Source organism: Accipiter gentilis, chromosome 9, assembly GCF_929443795.1.
Source record: "Accipiter gentilis chromosome 9, bAccGen1.1, whole genome shotgun sequence".
In the NCBI taxonomy this organism is placed as follows: Eukaryota; Metazoa; Chordata; class Aves; order Accipitriformes; family Accipitridae; genus Astur; species Astur gentilis.
Window position 1 is genome coordinate 4,778,928 of NC_064888.1, and position 25,237 is coordinate 4,804,164.

At 57.3% G+C, this 25,237-nt stretch overlaps 1 protein-coding gene across 1 annotated transcript; it reads right to left on the minus strand.

Moving 5' to 3' along the window:
- Positions 1–855: 855 nt before the first annotated feature.
- On the minus strand, positions 856–23,163 carry PALD1 (phosphatase domain containing paladin 1). The gene is made up of 20 exons (XM_049811029.1): positions 23,023–23,163; positions 15,246–15,443; positions 15,009–15,111; positions 14,656–14,835; positions 14,418–14,582; positions 14,112–14,272; positions 13,870–13,945; positions 13,035–13,183; positions 12,851–12,947; positions 12,638–12,742; positions 9,601–9,696; positions 9,245–9,379; positions 8,514–8,630; positions 8,246–8,425; positions 7,359–7,556; positions 6,848–6,988; positions 6,311–6,382; positions 5,994–6,134; positions 2,558–2,713; positions 856–1,105 (listed from the first exon to the last, which is right to left on the minus strand). Exons 2-20 carry the CDS (start codon positions 15,428–15,430, stop codon positions 956–958), a joined length of 2,607 nt encoding a protein of 868 aa, XP_049666986.1. The 5' UTR covers positions 15,431–15,443; positions 23,023–23,163; the 3' UTR covers positions 856–955.
- Positions 23,164–25,237: the final 2,074 nt, after the last annotated feature.

The following is a 25,237-nucleotide window of genomic DNA, read 5'->3' on the forward strand; positions in this document are numbered from 1 at the left end:
GCAGCAGATGAAAGCAGCTGCTGGGAGAGATGGAGCGTGTGCTCCTGCTTTTGTGCTCCCCATCCTATTTTATCATCCCTCCATCCGAGCTGCCGCCTGTACCGGTGACCTCCCCATCGCCCCCCAGCCTCCTCTTCCCCCTGCTGGGAGGGAAGGGGGGGCACTGGAGCCCTTCTTTGCATCATCTTTTGATTAACTTTATTTTTCACTCCTCCCTTTCTCCTTTCCTTAAATAAGTAAATCCCTATATTAATTATGTTTTTAAGTCTCCTCTTTGCTGAGCAGCTAAACCCCCCCCCCCCCCCCCGCATCACCTTGGCAATGAAAAGGCAGGTCTGGGGGTCAGGGGAGCCCCCCAAGCCTGGGGCCGTGGCTGCCTTTCCCCCAGCTGCATCCATGACTAAAAAAGTTGGGAAGAACCAACAAAGATGCCTAAACCTTAAAAACACCCAGGTCTCCAGTGTCCGGGATCTCTGTGAGCCCTAATCCAGGCTACAAGTGTTTATGGCTCCAGACAGATATAGATATATATGCACACACGGAGCCATAAATATATATCTGTGTATATTTATATATATATGTTTATGTGTATGCATATATATGCACATATGATATTTGTGTGTGTAAGCTGCACTGGTTTAGGGAGAAAGTGAGGACGGTCTCGAAAAATCTGGCATGATTCCGTGCATCCACCAAATTCAAGCGATGGCGTCCCAGCATTTCAGAGCCGCTTTTCAAATCACACCAGCTCGCACTTAAGCACCTGCCTAAAAGGATTGACTTTTAATTTACAATATTTTTATTGCATCCAAAAGAACCCCAGAAATTCCCACGTTCTAAGGCAGTTTCGGGGCTCACCCCTCCCTCCCCACACCCCCAGATTTTGGGAAAACAGTCTTTTTCCTCTCCCCGCGCCAGGAGAAAGCCACGGGGGGGGTCCCCCCACACCCCGACCCTACACGAAGTCCCCACGGAAAGGGCGGGAGGTGCCCCCCTGCGCCTGCCAGCGGCCCCGCAGCGTGCACAGGGGTTTGCCCTCCAGGCTCTCCAGCTCAGGGAAACCGAGCTGGTTCAGGACCTCGTAGATGCCAGCCACCGCCGCCACCTGAAAACGGAGGGAGAAGAGAGATTTAACACCCACCCACCCCCCCAGCATCCTCCCGGGTGAAGATGCGCAGGGAAGGTCCCCAGCATCTCCCCACATCCAGGTACCCACCCGCCTCCCGCAGCCCCCCCCCCAGCTTTCCTCCAGCTCTAACATTTTATAAGCTGCTTCCTCGCTGCTGGGGTCAGCCTTTGCAGGGTTTGTTGGCTTTGGCACCCTTCTGCCAAAAAGCTACAATAGCGCCTTGTTTTTGCTAAAAATGCAGGGATTATGCAGCAGGAAGGGGCGCTTTTGGGGTCAAGGGCTCCTTGTAGCCACAGGTTGGGTGTATTTCCCCCCCCTCCAGCAAACGGAGGGGACAGGGGGCAGATGTAAATGCAAGCATTAGAGATGCAGCATCAGAGATGCATTTAAACCCACGCATCCCACATCCAGCCAACAGCAAGCATCACACATCTCCACTAAAATTGGTCCAGCCCCAGCCACCGCCTTCCACCAGGCAATGCGAACACCGGCATAACCGGGATGCCACGCCGGGGTGGGCACCGGCCATCCCCCCCCCCCCCCCCAGCTCCTCGTTGCGGCACCGTCCAGCAAGATGGGGCAGGGGGGACGGTGAGCAGAGCTGGCAGCCACCGCTTTCATCTCCCGCCCGGCGGATCAAACGTGCCAATATGAATTAGCGGCACCGGCAAAGACAGGCGGAGGGATGAGGGGGTTTTTTTCCCCACAAAGGCAGGCGCTGCCCACTTAGCACCGTGCACACCCAGGGAGAGAAAAACTGATCTCTGCATGATAAAAATTTTAGAAATAATAAAAAGATGGAAATATGGATAATTTAGGGTCTCTCACCCACCTCCCATTTCATTTTTTTCAGCTGGCTCCCAATTCTCTTGGATGCCCAGCGCCATCCCCATCCTCCCAGGCCCTCCATCCCCTGTGCTGCCCGCCCCGGCCAGGCAAGGCAAAGCAGGTCTGCTTTTAATTATTCTTTCCTTTCACTCCCCTGATCCACTTGGCCGGGATATTGTATTTTTAGTACGCTGCAAAGAGACCAGAGGTGGGGTTGGGTGCAAGGAGAGCCAGCCAAGCTAACCAAGCCAAGCAGAGGTACCCGGGGGGGGTTGGGGTTGGCTGGTGGCCTCCCAGGCCCAGATGCTGCAATCAGAGCCAGCAGATCAAAATAAAACCCTGGGAAACTCAAAAGAGGAAAAAAGGGCAGGTTTGGGGCAGGAGGAGCGCCCCATCCACGTGGTGGGATGCCACCCAACTCCGGTGACCCGCCTGGCTCTCCAAGGAGAGCCACCAGCCCGGTGATACAGGAGATCACCCAGAGCGAAGGGACCATATACGATGGCCCCAACAACCATAGAGAAATCATATATAAAATAAAGACGGGGGTCTGCTTCCCGGCGCCCTCCAAATACAAGGTGGAGGCAGGGAGAGCCTCACCTCGCGCATCCAGAGGCTGAAGGGCCGCTGCCAGGAGTCCTTCTTCTCCAGATGCAGGTAGGCGTTGAAGAGGATCAGGTAGATGTAGCGCTCCAGGTACTGCAGGCTCCTCAGCTGCAGCGTCCGCGTCTCCTTCTCGTCCTTGCCCGATTTCCCCTGGAAGAAGCAAGAAAGCGGCTGAGATGCCTGCGGTACCCGCTTCGGGAGAGCATCCGAGAGGCAGCTCCTGCCCCAGTCCTCATCCACGGTCCTGCTCTCCATCCCACGTGTGAAGTTTGGTGGTGAAGGACCCACGAGGACCTCTGGAAAAAAGCCATATATACTGCTGCACACCAGCCCTCCGAACCCGTTATCCCCCCCACCCCGAGGAGCCCAGCCAGCCTCCAGCCGAGGAGGGAGGACCACTCTGAGGATAAAAATAAGCGCATCCTTCCAGCCCGCTCCCGCTGTGGCTTGGCAGTCCAGGCCCCCATTACCTTGTGGTTTGCAGCATATAAAAACTTCCTTCGCTGTACAGACCTCAAAAAATAGATGAGGCATTGCTAAATGTATGGGGTGTGCGCCCAGGAGCCAGGAATAGATGCCCAGGTGCAAACCGTACCCGAAACCAGGAGCTCCTGGACTGCAAAGCATTTCCCCAGGGAAAAACATGTCCCGTTCCAGCATCCCCCAGTTGGCTTCAGCCTCTGCTGCTGGAGGAGAGGAGGCCACAGCAGCCCCCCAGTGCCCCACTCCAAGGCTGGTGGCCATCACACCTCCCATTATTGTATTATTACATGTATTATTATATTATTATTATAGCTGTTATTTTAAGAGCCCTGCAGTGATGTCCCTTCCAGGAATTAATAAATAATAAATTAGGGTTAAACAGCCAGCCGGCATAAAAGCCCTAATCCCACAGGCAATCCCACTGCGTATCCCACAGACCACCCCAAAGAGCAGCAATTCCTTGCTCCGGTGGCAGCACCAACCCACCCTCAGGGACGAGCCAGCTCCACTTTCTCTAGGTCCTTCCCTGGACTTCCGTTGCCACGGCACACAAACAATTTCCACGCCTGGGCTTTGAAAATCACGGTTTGTTCAACCCACTTGCACCCCTATTCGTGGCAGCACCAGGCAAGTGGTTCTGCGCTTGGATAAGGCGTCTCCTCTGCACGTGTATGCCAGTATTTGCAGAGAGTAGATCCTATTATTTATCATGTTATTTATTTATCCTTTTTATTTTTATTCTGTTATCCTATTATTTATAATTTTATTGTATTCTCTTATTTAATTTTATTCTATTATCCTATTATTCATCATTTTTTATCCTATAATTTCTCTATTATCCTATTATTTAGCATTTTCTTACATCCTCCTACTTTTTCCTCCCAGTTAGGGGTGGGAAGGGGTAGGAAAAAAACCAAAGCCATTACCAGAGCACCTTTTCCTTCCCTCCTGCTTGTCCTATAACCCTGCAAAACATCTCCCAGCAGGCACCCCAGACTACAAAGCAGCGTCAGCCCTGGGTGCACAGCATTCATCCCATGGCACTGCTGGTTCACCCAAACCCCACGTCTCTCTCAACACTAACCACGGCTTAATTAAAAGCCCATTAGGGCAACGCCTAGAATATACAATTCCTGTAACTCCTCTTCTTCAAGCTGCCCATCACTGGGGAAAAAAATAAAAATAATTAAAAATTAAAGCATTTGCATGTGCCTCCCTCCCGGCCCAGCCAAATCCAACGGGATGGATGGAGCAGCCAAGAGGGAAACGCAAAATGCAGGCAGTGACAAAAAGGCTTTTCCTAGGGCAGAGGGTGCAGGGGGAGCGGATGACTCCCTCCTTATCTCGCTTTCCCACCAGGACAAGTTGGATATGTATCCGGAAACAGGATACGGCCCAGGAACACCGATGTGCTGGTCCTGACCGCCAAGCGCCGGGAAGAGGGGCAAGGAGGTCACGGGAATTGTCTTGCGAAAAAAAAAAAAAAAGAAAAAAAACCACACCGGGAGCAGGCGGGTGAGACTGCTCTGCCAGGATTCTTCCTCCTGGGAGCCCCCAAAGGCTGACTCTAGAGGCAGGAGTCGGCAGCAAGGCAGGGGATCATTCAGGGTCACTGGAGAGCATAATTAAATCCATAAGCAGGCAGCCGCTCGTTTAGCACGGGAGGTTTTTTGCTCTTGCAGCAGCAAAGCACACAATAAAATAGGTGAGACTTCCCGCCGGCCACGTGGCTGCCTCCCCATAATACATAAAGGGGGGGAAAAATAAAATAAAATAACTTATCCCCAATAATTTCACAGTAGCTATTGCTGCAAACAGCCAAGTCCCCAGTGGTTCAGCCCGCAGAGCTCAGGTTTTCCCTCCCAGCCCCGAAAAAAACGCAGAGGACCCCACAAACGATGAGGCAAACGCTCAGGGAGCTGTGGATGTTACCAGGTGAGTAAATGCTTCGGTTTTTCTTCCCCCAGTCAATCATCTGTGGCCATTAATTGAAAATACGGGTCAATAGCAGCCATCACTGGTGGGGACGTGGGTCAATCCAGCCCAGGCAGGGACATTGCCGAGCCCCAAGCTCAGCCCTTCCAAAACAGTTGCATAGCTTAAAAAAACCCAACAAATCTAATAAAAATTATCCTTTCTCCCCTTCATCAGCTCCACAGAAGCTCCCACGTAAAACCGGGCCGTGGTCCCCAGGCTCGGCCGGCCGTGGGATGCCTCCTGCGTGGGTACGGATGGGTGCCCTCCCAAGGATGGGTCCCCTCCTGTGCTTGGAGGAGCCGGAGGAGCCTTCGGGGCTGGGAGCGGAGCGGGACGGATCGGCCCTGCCCTCTGCCGGCTGTACACCGCTGGATGGGAAGGATGCTGGCTGGGATGCGGGACGGGATGCAGGATGGTGCCAGATGGGCGGGATGCTGGCTGGGATGCGGGATGCTGGCTGGGATGCGGGATAGCACCAGATAGGTGGGATGCTGGGTGGGATGCGGGATGCTGGGCAGGATGCTGGATGCCACTGGAGAGGTAGGATGCTGGGTGGGATGCTGCGTGGGATGCAGGCTGGTGTCAGATGGGCGGGATGCTGCGTGGGAGGCAGGATGGCACCAGATGGGCAAAATGCTGGTTGGGATCCGGGATGGTGCGGGCATGCAGGACTGCGCCAGACAGGTGGGATGCTGGGCGGGATGTGGGACAAAGCCAGACAGGCAGGATGCTGGCTAGGATGCAGGACAGCACCAGACAGGTCGGATGCGGGACAGCACAGGATGCAAGACGGCACTGGGTGACCATGACCAAAAGAGCCCTGGCACCTCTCTGGTGACATGCCAGAAAGCTTCAGCCCAAGAGAGCACCCAGCTTCAGCAGGGCTGGTCCCGGAGCCTGGCTGCACCCCTGGGATCGGGTGCAATGGACCTGGGCAGCGCTGTGCCAATGGGGAAGAGGACACGCTCACCTGCCGGTAGGTGCAGATGATGATTTCTCGGAGGTGGTAGTGCATGGGCGTCATGGTCTCGCTGACAGTGTCCAGGGCCATGTCCACCTCCTTCTTCATCCGGTGACCGTCGGGCAGGAGCTGGACCACCTTCATCACCACCTGGAGCATGGGCAGAAGCAGCACGGGCTTCACCAAGTGCCTCCTCACCTTGACCCCACTGCTCTGTCCCTGCCCAGGAGAGGACCCGACCCCTCCAAACAAGCAGCTGTGGCTAAGGTAGCAAAGAGTTGGCTCAGAGGAGGACTCCTAAAACACAGTCAGGCCCAAGGACTCACCTCGAACTCTCCTTTGGTGTACTTGGCATCAGGCACGCTCACGATTTCCTCCTCGCTCATCTCAGGGATGCCCTGGGGTGGTCAGAGAGGGCCATGCCATTAGGGGCTGCACGGCCCCGTCCCTGCTGCCCAACAGCTGAAATGCAGACCCAACACCCAACCCACCAGGACCCCAGGCATCCTCCACCTCCCCTCTGCCTGGGCAGAGGAGACCAAAATTTTACCCCCACCATTCGCTCTGCAAGGAGGGAGCCACATCTCTCCTGCCCTTAACCCTTCGTCCTGGGGTGGGAGCTCTCAGGAACGGGATAAAAGCTCACCAGGGATGCACCCACACTTCTGCTGGAGCTCACTGGGGGCTAGGCACAGCGAAACGCCAATGTACAGGCATCCGCCCCCCCGCAGCCCACCCTGGCCCTCCCCACGCTCCTTTTAGCTCTCTCATTGTACAACGGTTGCTGCGGGCTGTACCGAGCTCCCCCGGCAGCCCCCACTCCAGCCCGACCCCCAGGGAGAGCTGCGGACCCCAATACCCACGTTGAAGTGCCAGAGGGTGAGGACAGCGATGACCATGGCCGTGGTGGTCCTGCCCCGGCCGCTGGAGCAGTTGAACACAAAGGCTGTCCGTGAGTCCTCGGCCAGGGCGCTCTTCATCGCCTCCAGCAGCCGGTCAAAATCCTGCCGGGGGCAAAGCCAGTGGGTTTTTAAGGGTGCAGCCCGCCATGGATCAGCACAGGCTGCCCACCTCCCTTCCCCACTATGGGATCCCCCTTCTCCTACAGCCTCCAGGCTGAAATCCCTGGCTCCTTGCTGCTGGATCCAGCCCGGCAGCTTCCCCTCCATCCCTGACCGGCTGAAGGAACCCAGGGTCTCAGTGCAGCATCTCCTGGGGGACGCTCCCTGCCCCAGCAAGCATCCCGCACCGAGCCTGGGCACACCACCGTAGTCCCGGGGCTGGGTGGCACTGAGCACCCGAGTGACATTCACCCTGCGGCAGCAGGGACGGCTTGGGAAAGGAGGCAGCAGCACCGTCCCGTCCACGGGGTACCTGCTCCTTGGGAGCACAGAAGTCGGGGATGGGGATACGGCGGTAGGTCAGCCCCTGGCAGGCGTTCTTCTGCTGGCTGAAGATCTCCTGTGTGGTCAGGCAGCTCTTGAACATCTTCATCTGCTTCTCCGCCTCCAGGTACACCTCCAACCACTTCTGGCACTTCAGCAGGTCACCCTTCAGGGTAGCCTCTAGTTTCTGTAAAGGATGGAGAAACCCTCACTGTAAGACCCACTCCTCTTAATTATTTTCAGGATTTTAATCAGGTTTTTCAGATGCAGGCCGATGTCCCTCTCAAACACCCCGCAGTCAACTCAAAACCCCACACCAGGTCCTGGCCACCGTTTCTGCCCAGGACCACGGTCCCCACCGTGCTCTATGGGACCCTCAGGAACATCATCTCCCACCACCCCAGGCAGCTTCTCTGCGCAGTCGTGCTGGCAGCCAAACTCCTCCACTGCCTATCCCCTCTGGAAACCCAGCTGGGAACATCTGCTCTCCTTTCCCCGGGTGCCTTTTACCCTCGCTTTCAAGCCACACTATAAATTCTTCGGGGGAGGATCTCCGCTTTGCTCTGCCTTTGCAAACTCTTACACAGCAACAGGGAAGTCAGGAGGACTCCTTTATTTTTACAGTACGATAAAAAGCAGGTCGACCACCTGGTTTTCCATCAACTGGGCTGTCCCCAGCCTCCAGCAGACACGAAGGGCATGAGCCAAGCACAGCACCCAATACCACCGCTGCCCCTCATTGCCAAAAGAGAAGGAAAAAAAAAAAAAAAAAAACAACAAAAGAAAAAACCCAAAAGAAACAGCTCCGGAGGGTGAGGGACTATCAAAACCTGCGGACGTCACCTACGAAGGCTCCTGCGAGGGGCATGAGCTCACCTCCAGCTGCTGGGGCGAGGCAGCGGGCACGGGGATCAGCTCCTCCAGGTGCCCGGGCTCCCGCAGCGTATAGATCTGTTCGTTCCCCTCCAGGACCACTTCTTCCCGGAGGTTGATCCAGACGATGCGGGCGTGCTTCCTCTTGGCATCCGTCAGGTACCGCAGGACGCTCCCCAGGGTCTAGGGGAAGGGGTGGGCAAGGGTGATGGGAGGGCTGGGAGCCCGTTGCGGGCGACCCTGCCCACCGCGGCTGTGTGTGCCCCCTCACCTTGGAGCTGGGCTGTGCTGTCCCATAGACGGGCATTTTGGGCACCCGTCGGAAGTTGGCCACGCTCATCTCCTTGGCGGTGCTCAGCACGTCCGGGCAGAAGCGCTCATCCGCCACCTGCAGCGGAGCAAAGCCCGGGCAAGGGGTGCACCCCCCTGGCCATTACAGCCGCCCCCTCCCATGGGTTTGCAGAGGGGGTTCCCAGCACACCACAACCTCTCACCCGTGGTCCCCGCTCAGGAGAAGTCCCCAAACCCTTGCGACACCAGCCAGCCGGGGCTCGAAGCCACGCGGCTGCATTTCAAAGGTGGGAGACGCTCTTCTTGCAGCGAGACCGTGCCAAAGCAACAGCTCTGGCCTCCCTTCACCCCGCCGCAGCCGAGGACCACCAAGAAATAGGAAGCTGCAGCTAGGCTAGCAGCTTAGGGTCACGTCATGGGGTGCTCCAGCATACCCGGTACCCTGGGTCCGCGGGGCCGGACCCATCCGTGCGTACGGGGGGTCTCTGGCCACATGCCCATCCTTGCCGAGGATGCCAGCAGGACACGGACCCGAGACCCCGGCACAGACCTGGAGACCCCAAGACTCAGCACCTGCCCTACAAAAGGGAAACCCCTTGCTTCTTCCACCCCACCAAAGCTCTTTGAGGGCCAGCATCCCGGGACGGTGCCGTTTCCAGGGGACGATGAGGAGCCACCAGCCAAATCCCTACATCCAGGACGGGTACTCACCAGCACTCGCGTCCCCTTGGTGACGAGGTCCCCGGTGACGGTGAGCTCCGACGCGTTCATCTCCGCCTGCAGCCGGTAAAGCTCGGGGTGCCGGCACATCCACCTGCTGAAGCTGAGGGCAAAGCCCAGGGGGTACTGCCGGCGGGGGGCCGGGGAGGAGGGGGGGGACGCGCCATCAGCCTGGGCTCGCACCCCCGACCCCACCAAAAAGAACTTGCATTTGCTTGGGAAACTCCAAGGTGGAGACCCCTTCCCTCCCACTACACAGGGAAGACAAAAAAAAAAAAAAAAGCAAAAGCAAAAGAGGGGGTTTCGGGTTGCTGGGTTGTTTGGCTTTTTTTTCTTTTTTTTTTTACCTGCTCATGAAGGTAGTAGTTGAAAGCAATCAAGTAAAAATAGCGTTCAAGGCTCTGCAAAGTCCTCTGGAGGAAATACTCTTTGGTGCTGCTCCCCTAAAAGCAAAGGCAGGTGGGATTTGTGATGCCCAACACCAACCCGTCCTGCAACCCGGAGCAGACTGGGAAGCTGGGGGGTGGGGGGGGGAAAGCTCTACACATGCTTGTTTGCGGCTGGCTTAGAAGAGAGACAAGCAAGTAGCAAACAGGCCCGACGCATTTTTTTTATGGAGCAGTTTTTTGGGGGCAAAGAGGGGCAGAAATGCCATTTAAGCCACTCAGAATGTTTTTGGTATGTTCATGCTAACTTCACCAAGCTGTTTGTTTGGAAAGAAACCACTTCCAAATGAGAACATGGCAGAGAACCTACAAAATCCAACTCTGAATATAATTTTTTGATGTTTTTTTGTTGTTTGTTTGGGTTTTTTTAAATGAAACCTTTCTAGTTTTCCATATTAAATGATGCTTAAAGACATAAATTTGCATTTCAGGTCAAACAAAACCTTCCCTTTAGCCCAAGGACACACCGGGAGCGGTTCCAACTGGTCCCAAGGGGCGTTGCTGTCCTGGGGGGGGCGGAATACACTGTCCAGATGCTAACGGGAGACTCCAACACAAGGGGAGGGTGTTGATTAACACCTCCCAGCCCCATGCTCCGGGTAATGTGAGGAATGGTCAGGGAACTCTCCAGGAACCCCCCCGTCTGCCTTCAGAGCCCAGCGGGACACCCCAGACCCGCTCCGGGGTCAGCATCTCAGGGAGGGTGGCAGACCCCAAAATGATGGGTGACGCTAGACAAACTTAAATAAGAGCAAGATGAGCTTATTAAATAAGAGACATAAGCCACACACCCTGTAATATCCTCCATTTCCAAGCACCTGCTCTTTCCCTTCATCCCCAGAAGCATCACAATGCCTATGTAGATAGCTTCAAGCGTGCTGTCCTCTTCCTCATCTTCATCATTACCCAAACCAGGCACATGTCCCAGCACACCGCTCTCCTCCCAGCGGCACAAGCTCAAACCCTCAGGATCTTCCACAGTTTGGAAACCACCCCCACACTGCCTCGGGACAGCGTTTGTACAGCTGAGCATCCCATCCAACAAATTAACCCGCAACGCTGGCACCAGCGAAGGAGCACCCAGCACGGGATCCAGGAGCATCCCTGGAGAGCCCGTTGGGATCCCTCTCCCCAAGGTATGATGGAAAATCCTCTAAGGTGGGGCTGTGTATGTACAGGGGTCAGCTGGGCGAGCGGGGTTTGCGCGTCTCTGACATTACGTGGCTGAATATTTACTTACTTATGAATATTTACTTGTTCTCCGCAAGAGAAATCTGGCCCGCTGTCATTTATCAAGAGGCAGGGCAGCAGTGGAAACTCAAAACAAAGCCTGCGAGGATGGAGCCGTGCCGGGGTTTGCCGGCGGCACTGCTGACAGAGCAGCGCTTCTCCCCGAGCGCTTGGGTTCCTGAGCCCTGCGCTCTCACCCAAGGTAAATCTCTTCAATATTCCCCTTAAATAGGCTTTTGATGAAAAGGGGGATGATCCGCTGGCGTTTCAGCTGCGGAGAGCTGGGTACCGCGGTCGTCCATCTGCAGCTCAGCATCCCACGCTGGGATGCACCTCCCCCTGCATCACCATCGCTTGAGGACCTAAATCTCCGGTTTTGGCCCCCCAACACAGGGCAGAAACCCACAATCCAGCGTGACATCATTCCTCTGTGCCCAGAAAAGCCCTTCCTCTCCCCAAAAATCAAGCTCACCCAGCAAAGCCCCCCCGGTACCACCCTCCAGCCCTCCCAAGCCCAGGCTGGTTTCTCAATGGCCGAGCATCAGCCCCTCTTCCCTCCTCATCCTCTCTCCCCGCTCCAGCACATTTTCCTGGCCCCTCGCCATTGTTTAAACCTGCTCTCCCTCCACGCAGACTTCAAATAAACACTCCTTGTAGCTATTTTACCACAGTCCCCCAGCCATTTGTTTCCCCGGCGTCAAGGATGACATAGACCAGTTTGTCCCAGTGGAGAAAAGTCAGGGAAAGGCTTCGAGGCAGCAGGAAAATCCCCTGCCCTGTGCCCAAGCTTCCCCCACCATACAAGAGAGTATTCGCCATCACACGAGCAGCACCAAACATACCCAAATCTGCCCTAAAAGTGTGTGTGTGGGGGGGGGGGGGGGGGGGCGCTAAAATTTGGCATTTGCCACTAAACACTGAAAAAGTGACAGTAAATGCTTTCTTTTCCCATGGCTTAATGATTTTCATGGTGCTCTTCTGCTCCAGCCTATTTGCTTTGGCCGCACAGCACCTGTTTTTAGATTGCCCTTCACAACCGGCCCCAGCACTTCCACTCCACGTTCAGCATTTAAATGGGAAAATTAAATCTCCAAAGAGGCTGGGATCGGGGCAGCGCTTCCATCTGATCATCCTTTCTCCCTGCCTGCCTCCCTCCCTCCATCGCCTGGTGCGGAGCCCCCTGGTCAGACAGGGCAGATCATGGCTTTCCAGTGTGGAAAACCACCCTGATGGCTTTTCAAAACAAAAGGGGGGAAGAAATTTAAAAAACTCTACAGATAGAAAAGCTTGACCTTGAGTAACTATATTTGCAGGAAAACCTCTAAGCAACAATCCCTCCCAACTCCCGAGGACTTTTACCACCCATGCTGGTATGGATTTTCCAATTTTAGAGCTGACAAAACCAGGGCACAGGATATTATTTGGCCCCGAGGTCATCTACCAGAAGCAGCAGTGAAGCCCAAAACAGCCAGCTTCCCCCCAAATCCCGGCCTGCTCAATGTTATGGCTCTTCAACAATTGTTTAAAAAAAAAAGAAAAGAGAAAAGCTCCACAACCTTTCAGGTTTCACATTCCTGGGAAATTTCCAGCTCACAGGAAGCTTCAGATTTCCAGAATTTACATTCTTCTCATCGCCGCGCAAAAAAACAGCTTGATAAATTACACCGTGCAGGCAGCTTGCCTCCAAGCAATCCTCTAATTAACGTACCTGGATCTGATAGTCCTCCCCGATCCCTTCCAGCTTCTTCTTGTACTCGTAGATGGCTTCCTTCATATCGTGCATCTCCGAGCAGGAGGCGATGGCACCGTCCACCTTGCGAGGAGCAAGCAGAAAGCCGCTCAGCGAGTCCCGAATTGGGACAGGGACTGACCTCGCCCCCTCCCACCCACCTCACCGGGGCTTTCGCCAGCACCCCCTTACCTCCTCAACTATCTGCTGGCCTTTGGGGACCATCTCGACGAAGGTCTGGATGACCCGAAGCCTGTCCCTGGGAGATGTTTTAGGCAGGTGGGGGAGGCTGGGGTGGGAGAAGAAGGAGATCAAACCGGGCACAGGGCATCCCCCCCCCAAATCCCACCAGCCCCCCGGGGGTTGCCCTGCTTACTCGGGCTTCTGGGCAGCTCCTCGGTGGTGGTGGAGGACGAGCGTGCCCATGGCCATGGCCAAGTTGGTCCTGCCCACGCCGGTCTGGCAGCCGAAGAGCAGCGCCGGCGGGGGTCTGCCGGGGTCCCGCAGCAGCAGGCTGGGGCTCTCCTAGGAGGGAGGGACAGAGGGATGGGGACCACAGAGGCTTCCAGGAGAGCCGGGTCTGCCACCGCAATGACCGGGGTGGAGGTGATGACAGCCCTGCCCAGGCACGGAGGGGTGGGTGGCATCTCCCCTTTGCTCAGGGGGTGGCGTGGATGGACCAGGACAGCCCAATGGGTGGTCCATCCACTGCATTCCCCTGCCCCCCGCCCTCTCCAGCTGCTGGCAGAGATTGGCCTGTCCACCCCACCAGAGATGTTCCCACCACCAGTCCCCAAGCTGCCGAGATTTCATCTCCCAGGCTAAAAAAAAAAAAAACTAAAAAAAAAAAAAATAAAAGGAAAAAAGAAAAAAGAAAGAGAGAAGCCATGCCATTGAAAGCCTTTGCACCAAATCCAGATCATTTCTCCCCAACCCATTTAGGGAAAAGCCAACTGTGCAGGGATGCTGGGAGGTGGCGAGGGATGGTCACCTCCAGCCAGCGGGAGGGACAAGCAGCTGGACAACATGGACCTCTCCAGCAGGGTCTACAGCAACGGGAATGGGAAGCAACCGCAGGCACAGGCATCCTCTAACAGGCAGCATAAAGCCAAAACCAGAAGATGCTCCCCAACGCAGCACGCTTGCCCAGGCAACGGAGCAAATCCCAACCCGATGTGGCCCCAAAGACCAGGCGCTTTTCCTCGGCTCACCCTGAGGAAGCGGATGAAAGCGTCAAACTGCTCCTCCAAAGGGGCTCCCTCAGCGGGCAGGGGCAGCCGGTGGTACCTGCCGGACACGGGGACAGCCCTTGTTAGGAGGCCAGGGCCATGGCGGGGGTTTTGTCCCCACCACGGTGGAGGACACGTGGCTTCAGAGGGTATCAAGAGCCCGGCTTGCAAAAGCAAAGCCGCCGACCGCATGTGAGGAGGAGGAGGAGGAGGAAGGGCAGCACCTGTAGGAAGGCAGGAGGAAGACGGGTCTGCGATAGACCTCCTCCGTCACCTGGATGTCCTCCTCGCACTGCACCCGCACGGCGTGGGGCTCGTCCCGCAAGCGCTCGATGTCATTGTAGACGTAGTAGACGTTCTCGCTCAGCTGCGCGAAGTCGTGGATCTAGTGGAGATGAGGACCCCTCATCAAAACCCGTGGGGCGCCCACCACCTCCAACAACCATTCCGCTCATCTTCAAGCCGGTGGCGGGGGGCGTGCACGCGCCCCATTATGGCTGGGGTGATGACCCCCTCTCGTCCCACCTCACCTCTTTGCGGACGGCCAGCTCCAGGCTTTCCGCCCGCAGTCCCCGCTGCAGGCGCTGGAGGTTCTCATGAAGGTTCTCCTTGCCCCGGGGGGTGTAGGACACAAAGTCCCCCTCCAACCGCAGGAAGACCACGGGTTCCTCACGGACACAGAAGAAGACGCACTCCTGCGAAGAGGGGGAGAGGCTGCCCAAAAGTTCTCCTGCCCTCTTCTAACCCCATTTCCACCCTCCCACCAACCTTGTGACCCTCTCTCTGCAGCTTCTGCAGCACGAGCTTGAAGCCGTTGAGGCTGGGCTGCCCCATGCCGAACACGGCGTAACCTCCTTTGGCTTGTCGGAAATTGGGAGCGCCGCAGCTGCCGGTAGTGTTCAAGACATCTAATTTGCCGTATACGTCCCTGACCATGAAATATTTCCCCTGCAAAATAAGATGGGCAGAGAGAAGATGGGGAAAAAGCGGATTGGAGCAAGCAGGCTTGAACGCAGCTGGGAAGACAAGTGGCTTTTTCTTGGTGATCTTCAACATTAGTCCCCAAAAACCCCAGACGCCAGGCTGAAACGGGTTCGGCGTGGGGCAGCGGTGATGCTCACCTGCACAAGGTAGTGTTCCAGCGTGGCCTCAGAAATACGTCCCACCGTGTAGTTGGCCTTCAGCAGGTCGTCGTGGATCTGAAACTCCTCCCTGCAGTTGTACCTGCAAAAGCCACGTGCAGGTGGGTGAAGGAAAAAAAATAACGGCGTAGGTAAAGACTAAAAAGCAGCAATATTTAGGGAAGAGGCTGCAGAAAAAGAGAGGTGTGGAGCTGCAAGAGGCTGCCGAGGACTTACGTGATGACCACGGGCGCCACTTTGTTGGTGATGATGGACTTGGCCTTGCTGTTGTGAAGCCCCAGGGTCTGGAAGGAGTGGATGCTGAGGGAGCGCTGGTCCTCCATGCTGCCGTCGCCCAGAGCCCCGCTCTCCAGGGGGGATGCCGAAACTGCCTGCTGCGCCGCGCTGGCGGTCGTACCCATAATCCGCGGGTGGCTGCGGCGGGATGGGGAGGCAGCAGTGACCGTGGGGTGGGGTGGGGGGGGGGGGGAACAAGGAGGGGGAGAGAGAGAGAAGGAGGAGGAATTTTATTTTTTTTCCCAGCCACTCCCGTTTTAGGAAGGAAGAATCCTGGGTGGGTGCAGGGCAGCCCCCCTGCCACGGACAGCCGGCAAGGAGAGGCCCATTTGGGAAGAAACGCTAAGCCAGTTTTTTCCCCTCCCGCTCCCACAAAGGGCTTTCTTCCTCCCTGCGGCTCCCCCCATCAGGGAGCGTCCGGACCTGGAGCAACCGACAGTGGGGCTGAGGAGGGGGGAGAAAAAAAAAAAAAAAAAAAAGAAAAAAAAGAAAAAAAAGGCAAAACGCTGCTGGATCCGCCCCCACCCCCCCTCCAAATCTGCTGAGTCAGCAGATGGCACTGCAGAAGGACACAGCGGCACAGCCCTCAGCCTCATCCTCCGCTTTCCCAGGGCCCATAAACCACTCCGGGGTCCCTCCCCAAGCGGAAAACACTTGAACAGCGAGTAAATATTACTAAATTTAGGATTTAGGAGCTGCCCAGCGTGGCTGGAGCAGCGAGCGAGGCTCGGGGAGTTTGCTCCCCGGTCCAGGCTGTGCATGCGTGTGCGTGTGCACACGCGTGTCGATGCACGTGCAAGCAGAGGAGGAGCCGGGGGGGGGACGGGTTGTGAAGTTCCCACATGTGATTTTGCAGCCTCAGAAGTTGCGGGAGGCAGCAAGGAGGAAAGGTGCCCCCCACGCAGCAATAAATAATCCTGCAGTGCCGAGAAACGCCCTGGGTTGCACCGGAGACATCGGGAACCTCGAGGCAGCGGGATGCGGGATTTCCTCCAGCTATTAATGAGCAAATCTGAAAGCTGCCTTTAATGTAGCTCGTTATTCCCATACCGGAGGGGCACCTTCTCCCCCAGCGCAGGTGGGAGACCCCAAAAGCAGACATCCCCCCCCCCCCCCCCCGCCCCGATCCCCAGGGAGCTCATCCCTAAACAAGGATGAAAGCAAAAGAGCCAGCCCAGGGCGGGGGGGGGGGCTGGCGACGGCCAGGAGCATCCTGCCACACTCGACCGGTCCAGGACAATGCGCTGACTGTCTGCGCCAGCCAGGGCCGGATCCTGGTAACCAAATGAAGCGAGAGATGGCAAGGGGGTAGCCTGGAAAAAAATAAAAAAATAAAACTCTGCCCACCCCTAACGAGACGGTTCCCAATAAAATCTCCTTTGTACTTACTGATGCTGCACGGGGAATAACCCCGGCAGCATCCAAAGGGGGACGGTACCTGCTCGGTGGCGATGCACAGCGCTGGGAAACGTGGGGTGGCTTTAACTCAGCCCTACAAATGCTTTTGCAGCTGCTTCTGCTGCCTTGCAAGCAGTACAGGATCAGTCCCCGACTGCAATCCCAGGGAATACGATGCCCCCAGCAGCTGCAAATGCTTCAAGGAGGGGGAAAGCCTCCGGAAAATGTGCTATTTCGAGACGGCCGTGCCCCGGCACAGATTTTCCCCTCCTCCCCATCTTCCTTCCCTGCTCTGCAGAAAACTTGTTGCTCTACCGTGAATTTTCTGCACCAGTAGGCAGCCTGGTTTCTTTTACATGTGAGAGAAGGGGAGTAAAACATACCAAAAACAACAAAACAGCTCTTTCAAGCCAGTGCCATTTCTCCAAGTCCCCTTACGCTTTTCTTCCACAGAAACACTGTTGGGGCAAAAATAAAGCAAAATAAATATATATATATATAGGGAGGGTTTGAGTGTTTCAGAGCAGGCACTCGTGGCTTTGGAGAGCTCAGCCAGCAAGCAGGAGGGAGGCGTTCAGCCAGGACACTTTTTTTTTTTTTTTTTCTCCTCCTTATTTTGCTCAGAATTGGTGCATCTTTTCAAAAGCAGCCAGCGCAGCCCAACGAGCCGTACTGATCCCTCTGGGTTTGCTCCAGCATTCCCATGCTGGGGGATGGACACTCACCCCCCAACTTGCAGGCAGATGCAGGCAGCTTCTGTATTTCCTTCGTCCTTCTCCCCCCACTGCAGTCACCCACCTTCACCGTAAATCCCCCCAGGGATTATTTTTTGCCTGACAAACCACATCGGCAAATAACAGACATAAAAGACGCCGGGCAGATTTGGAAATGGTTTTGCAAACCACAAAATGAATGGAGAGAGGAAATCACATTTCAGCTTCCTTCCAACCCCTTGGCTGGGCAGCAAAAGCAAGCATCTTCTAGAAAAGTACCGAAATTACCCAAAATGGGTGCTCTGGGCAACCGCGGGAACTGCTCTAAAAAGCCACGGGAAGAGGGAAGTGCTGGTGTTGTCTATATGGGAGCAGCTATTTACTGGTACTGCTGCATCCGATGGGAGCCGGAGGGCTTGCAGCCTCCCAGTGCCCAACCTGCAAGCTGGGACACAAAATGGGACAGGTGGGGAAGCAAAACCCAAATCCAGGAAACTTGATAAAATGATCTTGCCTGAAAACTCTCCCAAATATCACTGGTGGCTGCAAGGAGAAGAGATGCAACAAGAGCCAGCATCACGGGCCAGCCAAGGTAGGCAGGAGCCCAGGCACCAGCCGGGGGGGGGGGGGGACACCAGCCCACCAAAGGGCTCTGGATTAGCCCAAATATCAGGGGTTTTTCCCCAATAGTTGCACACAGTTAGCAAACACTAAGTAGGTGCTTAGGCAGGCAACTTACCCTTAAAAAACAAAAGTAGTTTTACTATTTTACCTATAGTTAAAGAAACCCCGCTGCATCCGACATCTCAGCCTGGAATGTTAAGATCTGAATTATTCCCCAAAAATCAGCCGAGCTGGTGGGGCTTTGCTCTGTTTTCATGCCACCCTAAGAAGCTAGGAGGCTCAGATGCAATCCGCGTGGATGTTACGACGGCGTTAGCCATTAGCCGGGGTGAGCCGGTTCTGAGCATCCCTTCCCTTCCACGATGCTGTATTTTAGGGGTTTCCTTTCTAGGAGAGAGAGGTTGCGGAGACAAAAGCCCCTGCGCAGCATCCTTGCCTCCTGCCTACATCTTCTTCCCAGGGCGAGGGGCGCAGGGACAAACCCCAGAAATACGCACCCAGCCAGCTCATCCCCTCGCCGGCACTCCCGGCCCTAATCTCAGGGACCTAAAAGCCAAGCCTGAGATAAATCGTGGCCATGGCTCCTTAACAAAGAGCCCTTTTTCTCCCCAGCCGCAAAAAAAGACCGACACCCTGCAAGAGGGCATCCCGCCCGAACAAACCGGCACTGTTCTTCTCCAGGTGTTTTGCCTAAATTCAAAGCTCCAGCGGCCACCAGTTAATTATTCCTCCTGTCTAACGAGAAAGCGGAGCCTCCGGGTGGGCAACGTACAGATGCTTCCCTTCCCCTGCAGACATTCTCCCAGCGTGGCCAGTCCCGCCGAGCCTGGGAATACCGGAGGACGGCACCGGGATGCTGCTTGAGCATCCCAAGAGACGGCGCGCGGGCTCTGCGGCCTCTCCCACATAAGTCACGACGACGTACGGTGCTCAGCCACCCCACCTCCCCGCCTCGCAGAGCAGCTCCTCTCCCCCGCCGCCCGGCACGGGGGTTATTCCCGTGGCCAGGGACCTGGCGAGGACTCAAAGCCGGAGCAAACAATGGACTAAATATAGCGGGGGGCGGCCGGGCTGCAGCTGCAGGATGCATCTGCCCCGGCCGCCACGATGAGGAGGAAGCATGCACTTGCCCGGCCGCCTCATTGTCAGCAGGAAATAAATCAAATAAATGTCCCTCCGTGCATCCTCAGGTTATTTTATAGTTTGGGTTTGTTTTTTTTTAAATAAAGCGCAAAGCCCTTTGGGAAGCAGCGGCAATTGCAGCATCCTCCTAACGCATCCATCCCTCCCCTGGGTGCAGGGCAGCCCTAGCAGCTTTTTGGCGTCGAGCTGGCATGGATGCATCCGTGAGGGACCCGGGGGGCATCCAGCACCAGCGACCCAAGCAGGGAGGCAGGAAACACCGCGGCGGCCGGCAGGAAGCCCCGGCGCTGCCGGAGGGGCATCACCGAACCCCGGAGGAAGCGCTGGAGCCGAGCCCCCCGCCCCGGTGTGCTCTTTAACCTTCTTTTTCAAAAAACAGTGAAAATAAAATAACCCACAAATGGCAAGCCCTTTGCCAGCGGAGCCCGTGTGTGTCGGGAGATATCCCGGAGCAGAGGCTGCGTGGGAACCGGGCTCCTGTTGTTCCAGGTGATGCCGGAAGGAAGCAGCTTGGCTTATTAAAAAAACATAATAAAACAAAAAAGAAAGGTGAGAAATAACATATTAAGCCATGGTTTATTTGAAATGTGTCCTTCGCCTGCCGAGCTGCAAGGGTGAAATAAGGCAAGGAAGCAATGTGACCCAAAATGCCTTAAACCGACCCAAAAGCACTTTGCAACAGGGAGGAAAAGGCTCTGGAAAGCCAACTTTGCAGCAGACAGCTCTGATTTTACAAGCCTCGATTGTTTCATTATTATTTTTAAACAAGCAAAAGCAACCGCCCTCCATCCTCATGGGCTACGGGCTACTCAGAGAGCCAGCGCCGATGGCCAAAAATATAACTAAATAAGCAGCGTTTCCTAGAAAGTACAGAGGTATTTCTCAATCGGGCCGAGATCGGTGCTGCCGATCCCCCGCGCCCTGTGCTCCACCACCGGCATTTGCCAAGGACGACAGGAAAGCATCAGTGGGATGCCTTCCCCCAAATCCAAGCGGGACCACTGGGATAACGAGGAACCCGGTGTTTCACACCCCCCTCCCTGACACGCTCCTGCCTTTTGGCAGGAAACTGAGCGCCACATCCCCGTCCTCCAACGTAAAAGTCCTTACCCTGAAGTCAGGGAAAGCTGTTTCAGACAGGAAGGGAGGGAAAAAGAAGGCATCCAGGCATGTCACCCCAGAAATGTGGGTGCGACTCTGCACCCCGCCACGGAAGCAGCCACCGATGGGGAGGATGCTGGTACCCATTGGGGGGTACCCGGGCTGCAGCCCCCACTCCCAAACCTGGTTTACAGTGAATAATTAATCATCAATGTCAAACTTTCCTCACTAAGCAAAGCCTGGGTGATGCACGGGAGGACTTAAAACATAAACGCGAGTATCTCGTTAGCAGGATACAAAGCAGACGTGGCTTTTTTGGCTGAGCCGCCTCGACTTTGCGCAGAACCCACCTGTAACGGCCAACAGCAGCCCAGGCGCGGGATGCCCTTTGGGTGAGCAGCTACCGCACGCACCCTCTCCCCTCCAAAAAACTCCTTTACCGCATTTTTTAAAGACCCCCGCCAGGTCCCCTCGCACATCACGCCGCTCCCTGGGGTGCTGCTTTGCAGGGCCAAGAGGCGGCTCACGGACACGCGGGAGATGCTCAGGCTGCCCTATGTCGAAGTGAGGGGTTTTATCAATGAGCGTCAATGGAAAAGAGGAACAAAGCCCTAATTTGCAAGCGCCAGCACTGCCGGTTGTGCCGTCAGCCCGCTGCCAGCGGTTTCAAGGTCTGCGAGCATGCTTACTGAAGAGTTTCCTTTCAATAGTGCAAAGAAAAAAAAAAAAAAGCCATAAAGGATGGAGAAAAAGGCCGGGGGCATCTCCAAAGAGACGACCGTCCTGCGGAGGAGCTTTCCTTTGATACCAAATACTCCCCGACTCACCAAGAAGCACCACGGCCCTACACCCAAACCCACTCCCCCCAAATTTTTCACCCTCGAGGGTGGGGAGCCCGGGTTGGCACCCACGCCGCAGCACCCCGTTCCCAAACCCCGGGAAGCTCAGCGCCACGAGAAGCCCGGCCAGGGCGTTTCGGGAAGGCGAGGGCTATGATTTTGTGCTATTCATAGCTAACCACCGGCTCCCTTCCCGACGGGGCGGGGGGGAGGAAGGCTGGGCTGGCTCCATTTACACGGGGTCGCTTTTCAAAGCCCGGCTGCTACAGCCCACACCTTTTGCGAGACAAGCGGCACCTTCTCGCACGCCGGCGCCCGCCGTCGCGCGCTCGGTGGTTTCGCGCGCGGGGAGCTCGCTCTCCCCCAGCCCGCTCTCTTAAATAAAGCGAAACCGAGCAAATCCCAGGGGGTATATGCTCACAACAGAGACCTGCCGGTTATTTTTAGGCTCCGTGTCATTCGTGCAAAGACATAATCACTTCCTGCCTTCCAGGAAGGAAATGTCCCACCACCGCTGCCTGCCGGCTCCCAGCCCAGCCACCCCAAAACCCACTGCCCCCCCCCCCCCCATCCGGGGAAGGTGGGGGGGAACAACCAGGACACAGCTTGGGATGTCACGAGTGCCACGGTCCGGAGTGCTGCGGGGAGAAGAGGTGGTTGGTCACACAACCCCCCCCCCCCCCCCCAACCACCCCCTGGTGCTAAGAGGAGCAATGCACCGAGGAAGGAGTCCGGAAAAGTCCGGCAGCCATCGGAAACACAGCCTGGATGCAGTTTCTGGAAGTTTTCAGCTCCGACAGCTACAGATGCGGGGCAGGAGCTCAGCGAGAGCGGGCAGCCTTTCCTCCTAGGATGTTCTCCGTGTCCCGGCTCTACCCAGGTGACACGGCAGTGAGGGTGACCCTGTCCTAGATGGGGGGTGGGAGCCCACCGGGCTCTGCAACATACCCTGCATGGACGTGCCAGTGGGAAACCTATCGCTGAGTGATCCCAGGTTTCCTGCCCCTCCCGTGCTCCCCAAATGGAAGGCTGTGGAGCCAAACCCCAGACCGGGATGCTCCCCGAGCAGGGAAGGGACTGTGGTTACATCTGCTCCCCTTCCTCCTCCATCTTCATCCTCCAGCAGGGAGCCATCCCACAGCTCCCCATTTCAAAGCCTGCTCCCGAGATGGTTTTTGGGGGTGTAAGGGAGGCAGCCAAGGGACGCAAACCCCAAAACTCACTTTGGGGCACTCTAACCGCAGCGGGCACAGCTGGCAGACAGCCGCGGTGGGCTCCCCGTCTGGGTCAGTCTCTTGCGGGGCTGGCTTCCAGGCAGCAGGAGGGAGAGAAAAGCCCCTTTTAAATAGAAAACGGGACTGCAAAGGCACAAGAGCCGGGAGGACGCTGCGGGGCGGATGCTGGGCCTCAAAACTTGTTATCCATCTATTTTCTAGAGGTCTGAAGCGCAGCGCTGGCTGCGGATAAACCTTGCTCGCTGGGGTTTCGGGAACCTCATGCCCACCCTGGGGGGTGGGGGTGTTCCTGGGGCAAAATAAAGCTTCCCCACCACCACCACCACCACGACCACCCCCCCGCCACGGCTCTGGGGCGAGGGCACCCAAGCCCAACAAGCACCCCGGGCCCCACGGGAGGAAGGCTGCTCCCAGCAGCAGCACCTGCCCCCCCTCTCTCGATGGTGGGGAGGGGGGGAAGTTTGGGGGGCGGGGAGGTGGGGGCACCCCCGAGGTGCCACCCGGCTCCAAGCCGGTCCCCCACGGCTGAGCCTGCTCCCTCCATCCCCTTCCCCACGCACCCGACGGGGAAATGAAGCCCCCCCACCCCACCCCCGCCCCGTCTCCCCCCGGGGGATGCCCGGTCCCGGGGGGGGGGGGGGGGGGTGGGTTTGGGATGCGGTACCTGGCGGCGGCTCCGGGCTCAGCTCCCGCGGCGGGCAGGCCGCGCCGTCGGGCGCCCCATGGGGGCGGCGGGAGCGGGGTGGCGGGAGCGGAGCCCCGCGGCCGCCCCGACCGCCGGAGCCTCGGCGGGGGGAGGAGGCGGAGGCGGGACCGGAGGAGGGGCAGCCCCGCCGCTCGGCCCGGCCCCACGCCGCGCCCGCCGCCCGCCGAGCACCGCCCCCACGCCCCGGGACACCCACCCACCCACCCACCGACCGGGCCCGCCCCGCCGGGGTGCGCCAGTGGGTGGCAACACACCCTCCGACCCCCAGCCCCGCGGGCACCCCCCGGCCACAGCACCGGACCCCTCAGGGAAACCCTGGCCCGCAGCACCCATCCCTGAGGGGACCGCCTGGCAGGCAGCATCCCCACCCCCCAGCACCCATCCCTGAGGGGACCCCTGCCACATTACAGACACCCCCCCCCCCGCAGCCATCCCTGAGGGGACCCCCTGCCACATTACAGACCCCCCCCACAGCACCCATCCCTGAGGGGACCCCCTGCCACATTACATTCCCCCCCCCCAGCACCCATCCCTGAGGGGACCCCCTGCCATGTTACATTCCCCCACAGCACCCATCCCTGAGGGGACCCCCTGGCACATTACAGACCCCCCCCACAGCACCCATCCCTGAGGGGACCCCTGCCACATTACATCCCCCCCCCAGCACCCATCCCTGAGGGGACCCCTGCCACATTACAGACCCCCCCCCCCCCAGCACCCATCCCTGAGGAGACCCCCTGCCATGTTACATTCCCCCACAGCACCCATCCCTGAGGGGACCCCCTGGCACATTACATCCCCCCACAGCACCCATCCCTGAGGGGACCCCCTGCCACATTACAGACACCCCCCCCAGCACCCATCCCTGAGGGGACCCCCTGGCACATTACATCCCCCCCCAGCACCCATCCCTGTGGGGACCACCTGGCACGCAGCACCCCCCAGCCACCCTGATCCTTCATATCCCCTCCTGGTGTCATCCCTCCCCCCCCCAGACAAAAGAGGGGACCGGCAGACGCCACCACCCCAGCCAGGTGCAGAAGGACAAGAGCAGTTCTGGGAGCATCAAGGCACAGCCTGCACATCTCAAAGCCAAATGCCCTTTTTCTTCCCAGAAATGGAAGGGGGGGGGGGGGGATGTGCACGTGCGATGGGGGCCGGGGCGAGGGATGCTGCTGGATCCAGGCTGGGACTGGTGTGAAAGGGCCTGCAGGGACCCCCTACCCCCCCTGCTTTACCATGCGAAGGGGGATCGCTCCCCAAAACTCACACGGGGAAAATAAAGGTCCAGCACTCGCTTCTGCAAGCGCTCAGCACGACTTTTAAAAGCAGGCTGGGAGCTGAAGCTTACAGAGGAAATTGCGCTTTCTGCTCGTGTGAAGCCTCCTCGCAGCCTGCTGGAGATGGACCCCCCCCCTCCTGCCCATCTCCTCTCCCCCACGCCGTTGGACAGGCAGGTCCCGGGGCTCTGGACCGCTGGCAGGGTGGGAAGCGGCTGCCCTAAACAGAGCGGGATACGTGGCAGCCCTTTCGCAGACCCACACGCAGCTGGTTACAGCAGCCTGGCCTAAGAGCAAGCCGTCTGCAGAGCCTCCACGCTTGGTCTTCCCACCTTGTGGGAGGCTTTCAGACCTGGAGGTATCTTCTGAACCATCAGGGTAGCTCCAGGACCCCAAGCTTCAGAGCAATCCCTTCTTTTTTGGGCCACTCAAACGCCTGGGGAAGTAAGGCTGCTGCCCACCCAGCTGCTGCCCACCACGTACAGGTACCGTGGTGGGTTTCTGCGCCAGCTCTGCCAGCATCAGCAGGGCCAGCATCAAGGTCTGCTCATCTTCTGCTGGTTTCCATCACAGCACAGCGTCAAGCCATGAGACGACTTCAGGTCTCCCTCGTTGCCAACAGGCATTGCACTTATTCTGCTGCCGCGGAAAGGCGCTATTTTTGCTAATCCATTAAAAACCCGATTCCTTCAGCTCCTAGCTGCCTTCCCCCATTTCATTTGGGTTGACCTCTGAGCTCTCAGAGGGTCCCATCTAGGAGGACCCCAGCCCCAGCTCCCTCAGAGAACCCCAACGTCCCGGCACTACAGCCTTGCTCGTACCCAGCACCAGCCACGGCTGCCGCACCGTCAAATAAATCTTTATAGGACACCAACAGGTCGAAGGAAAAGAAG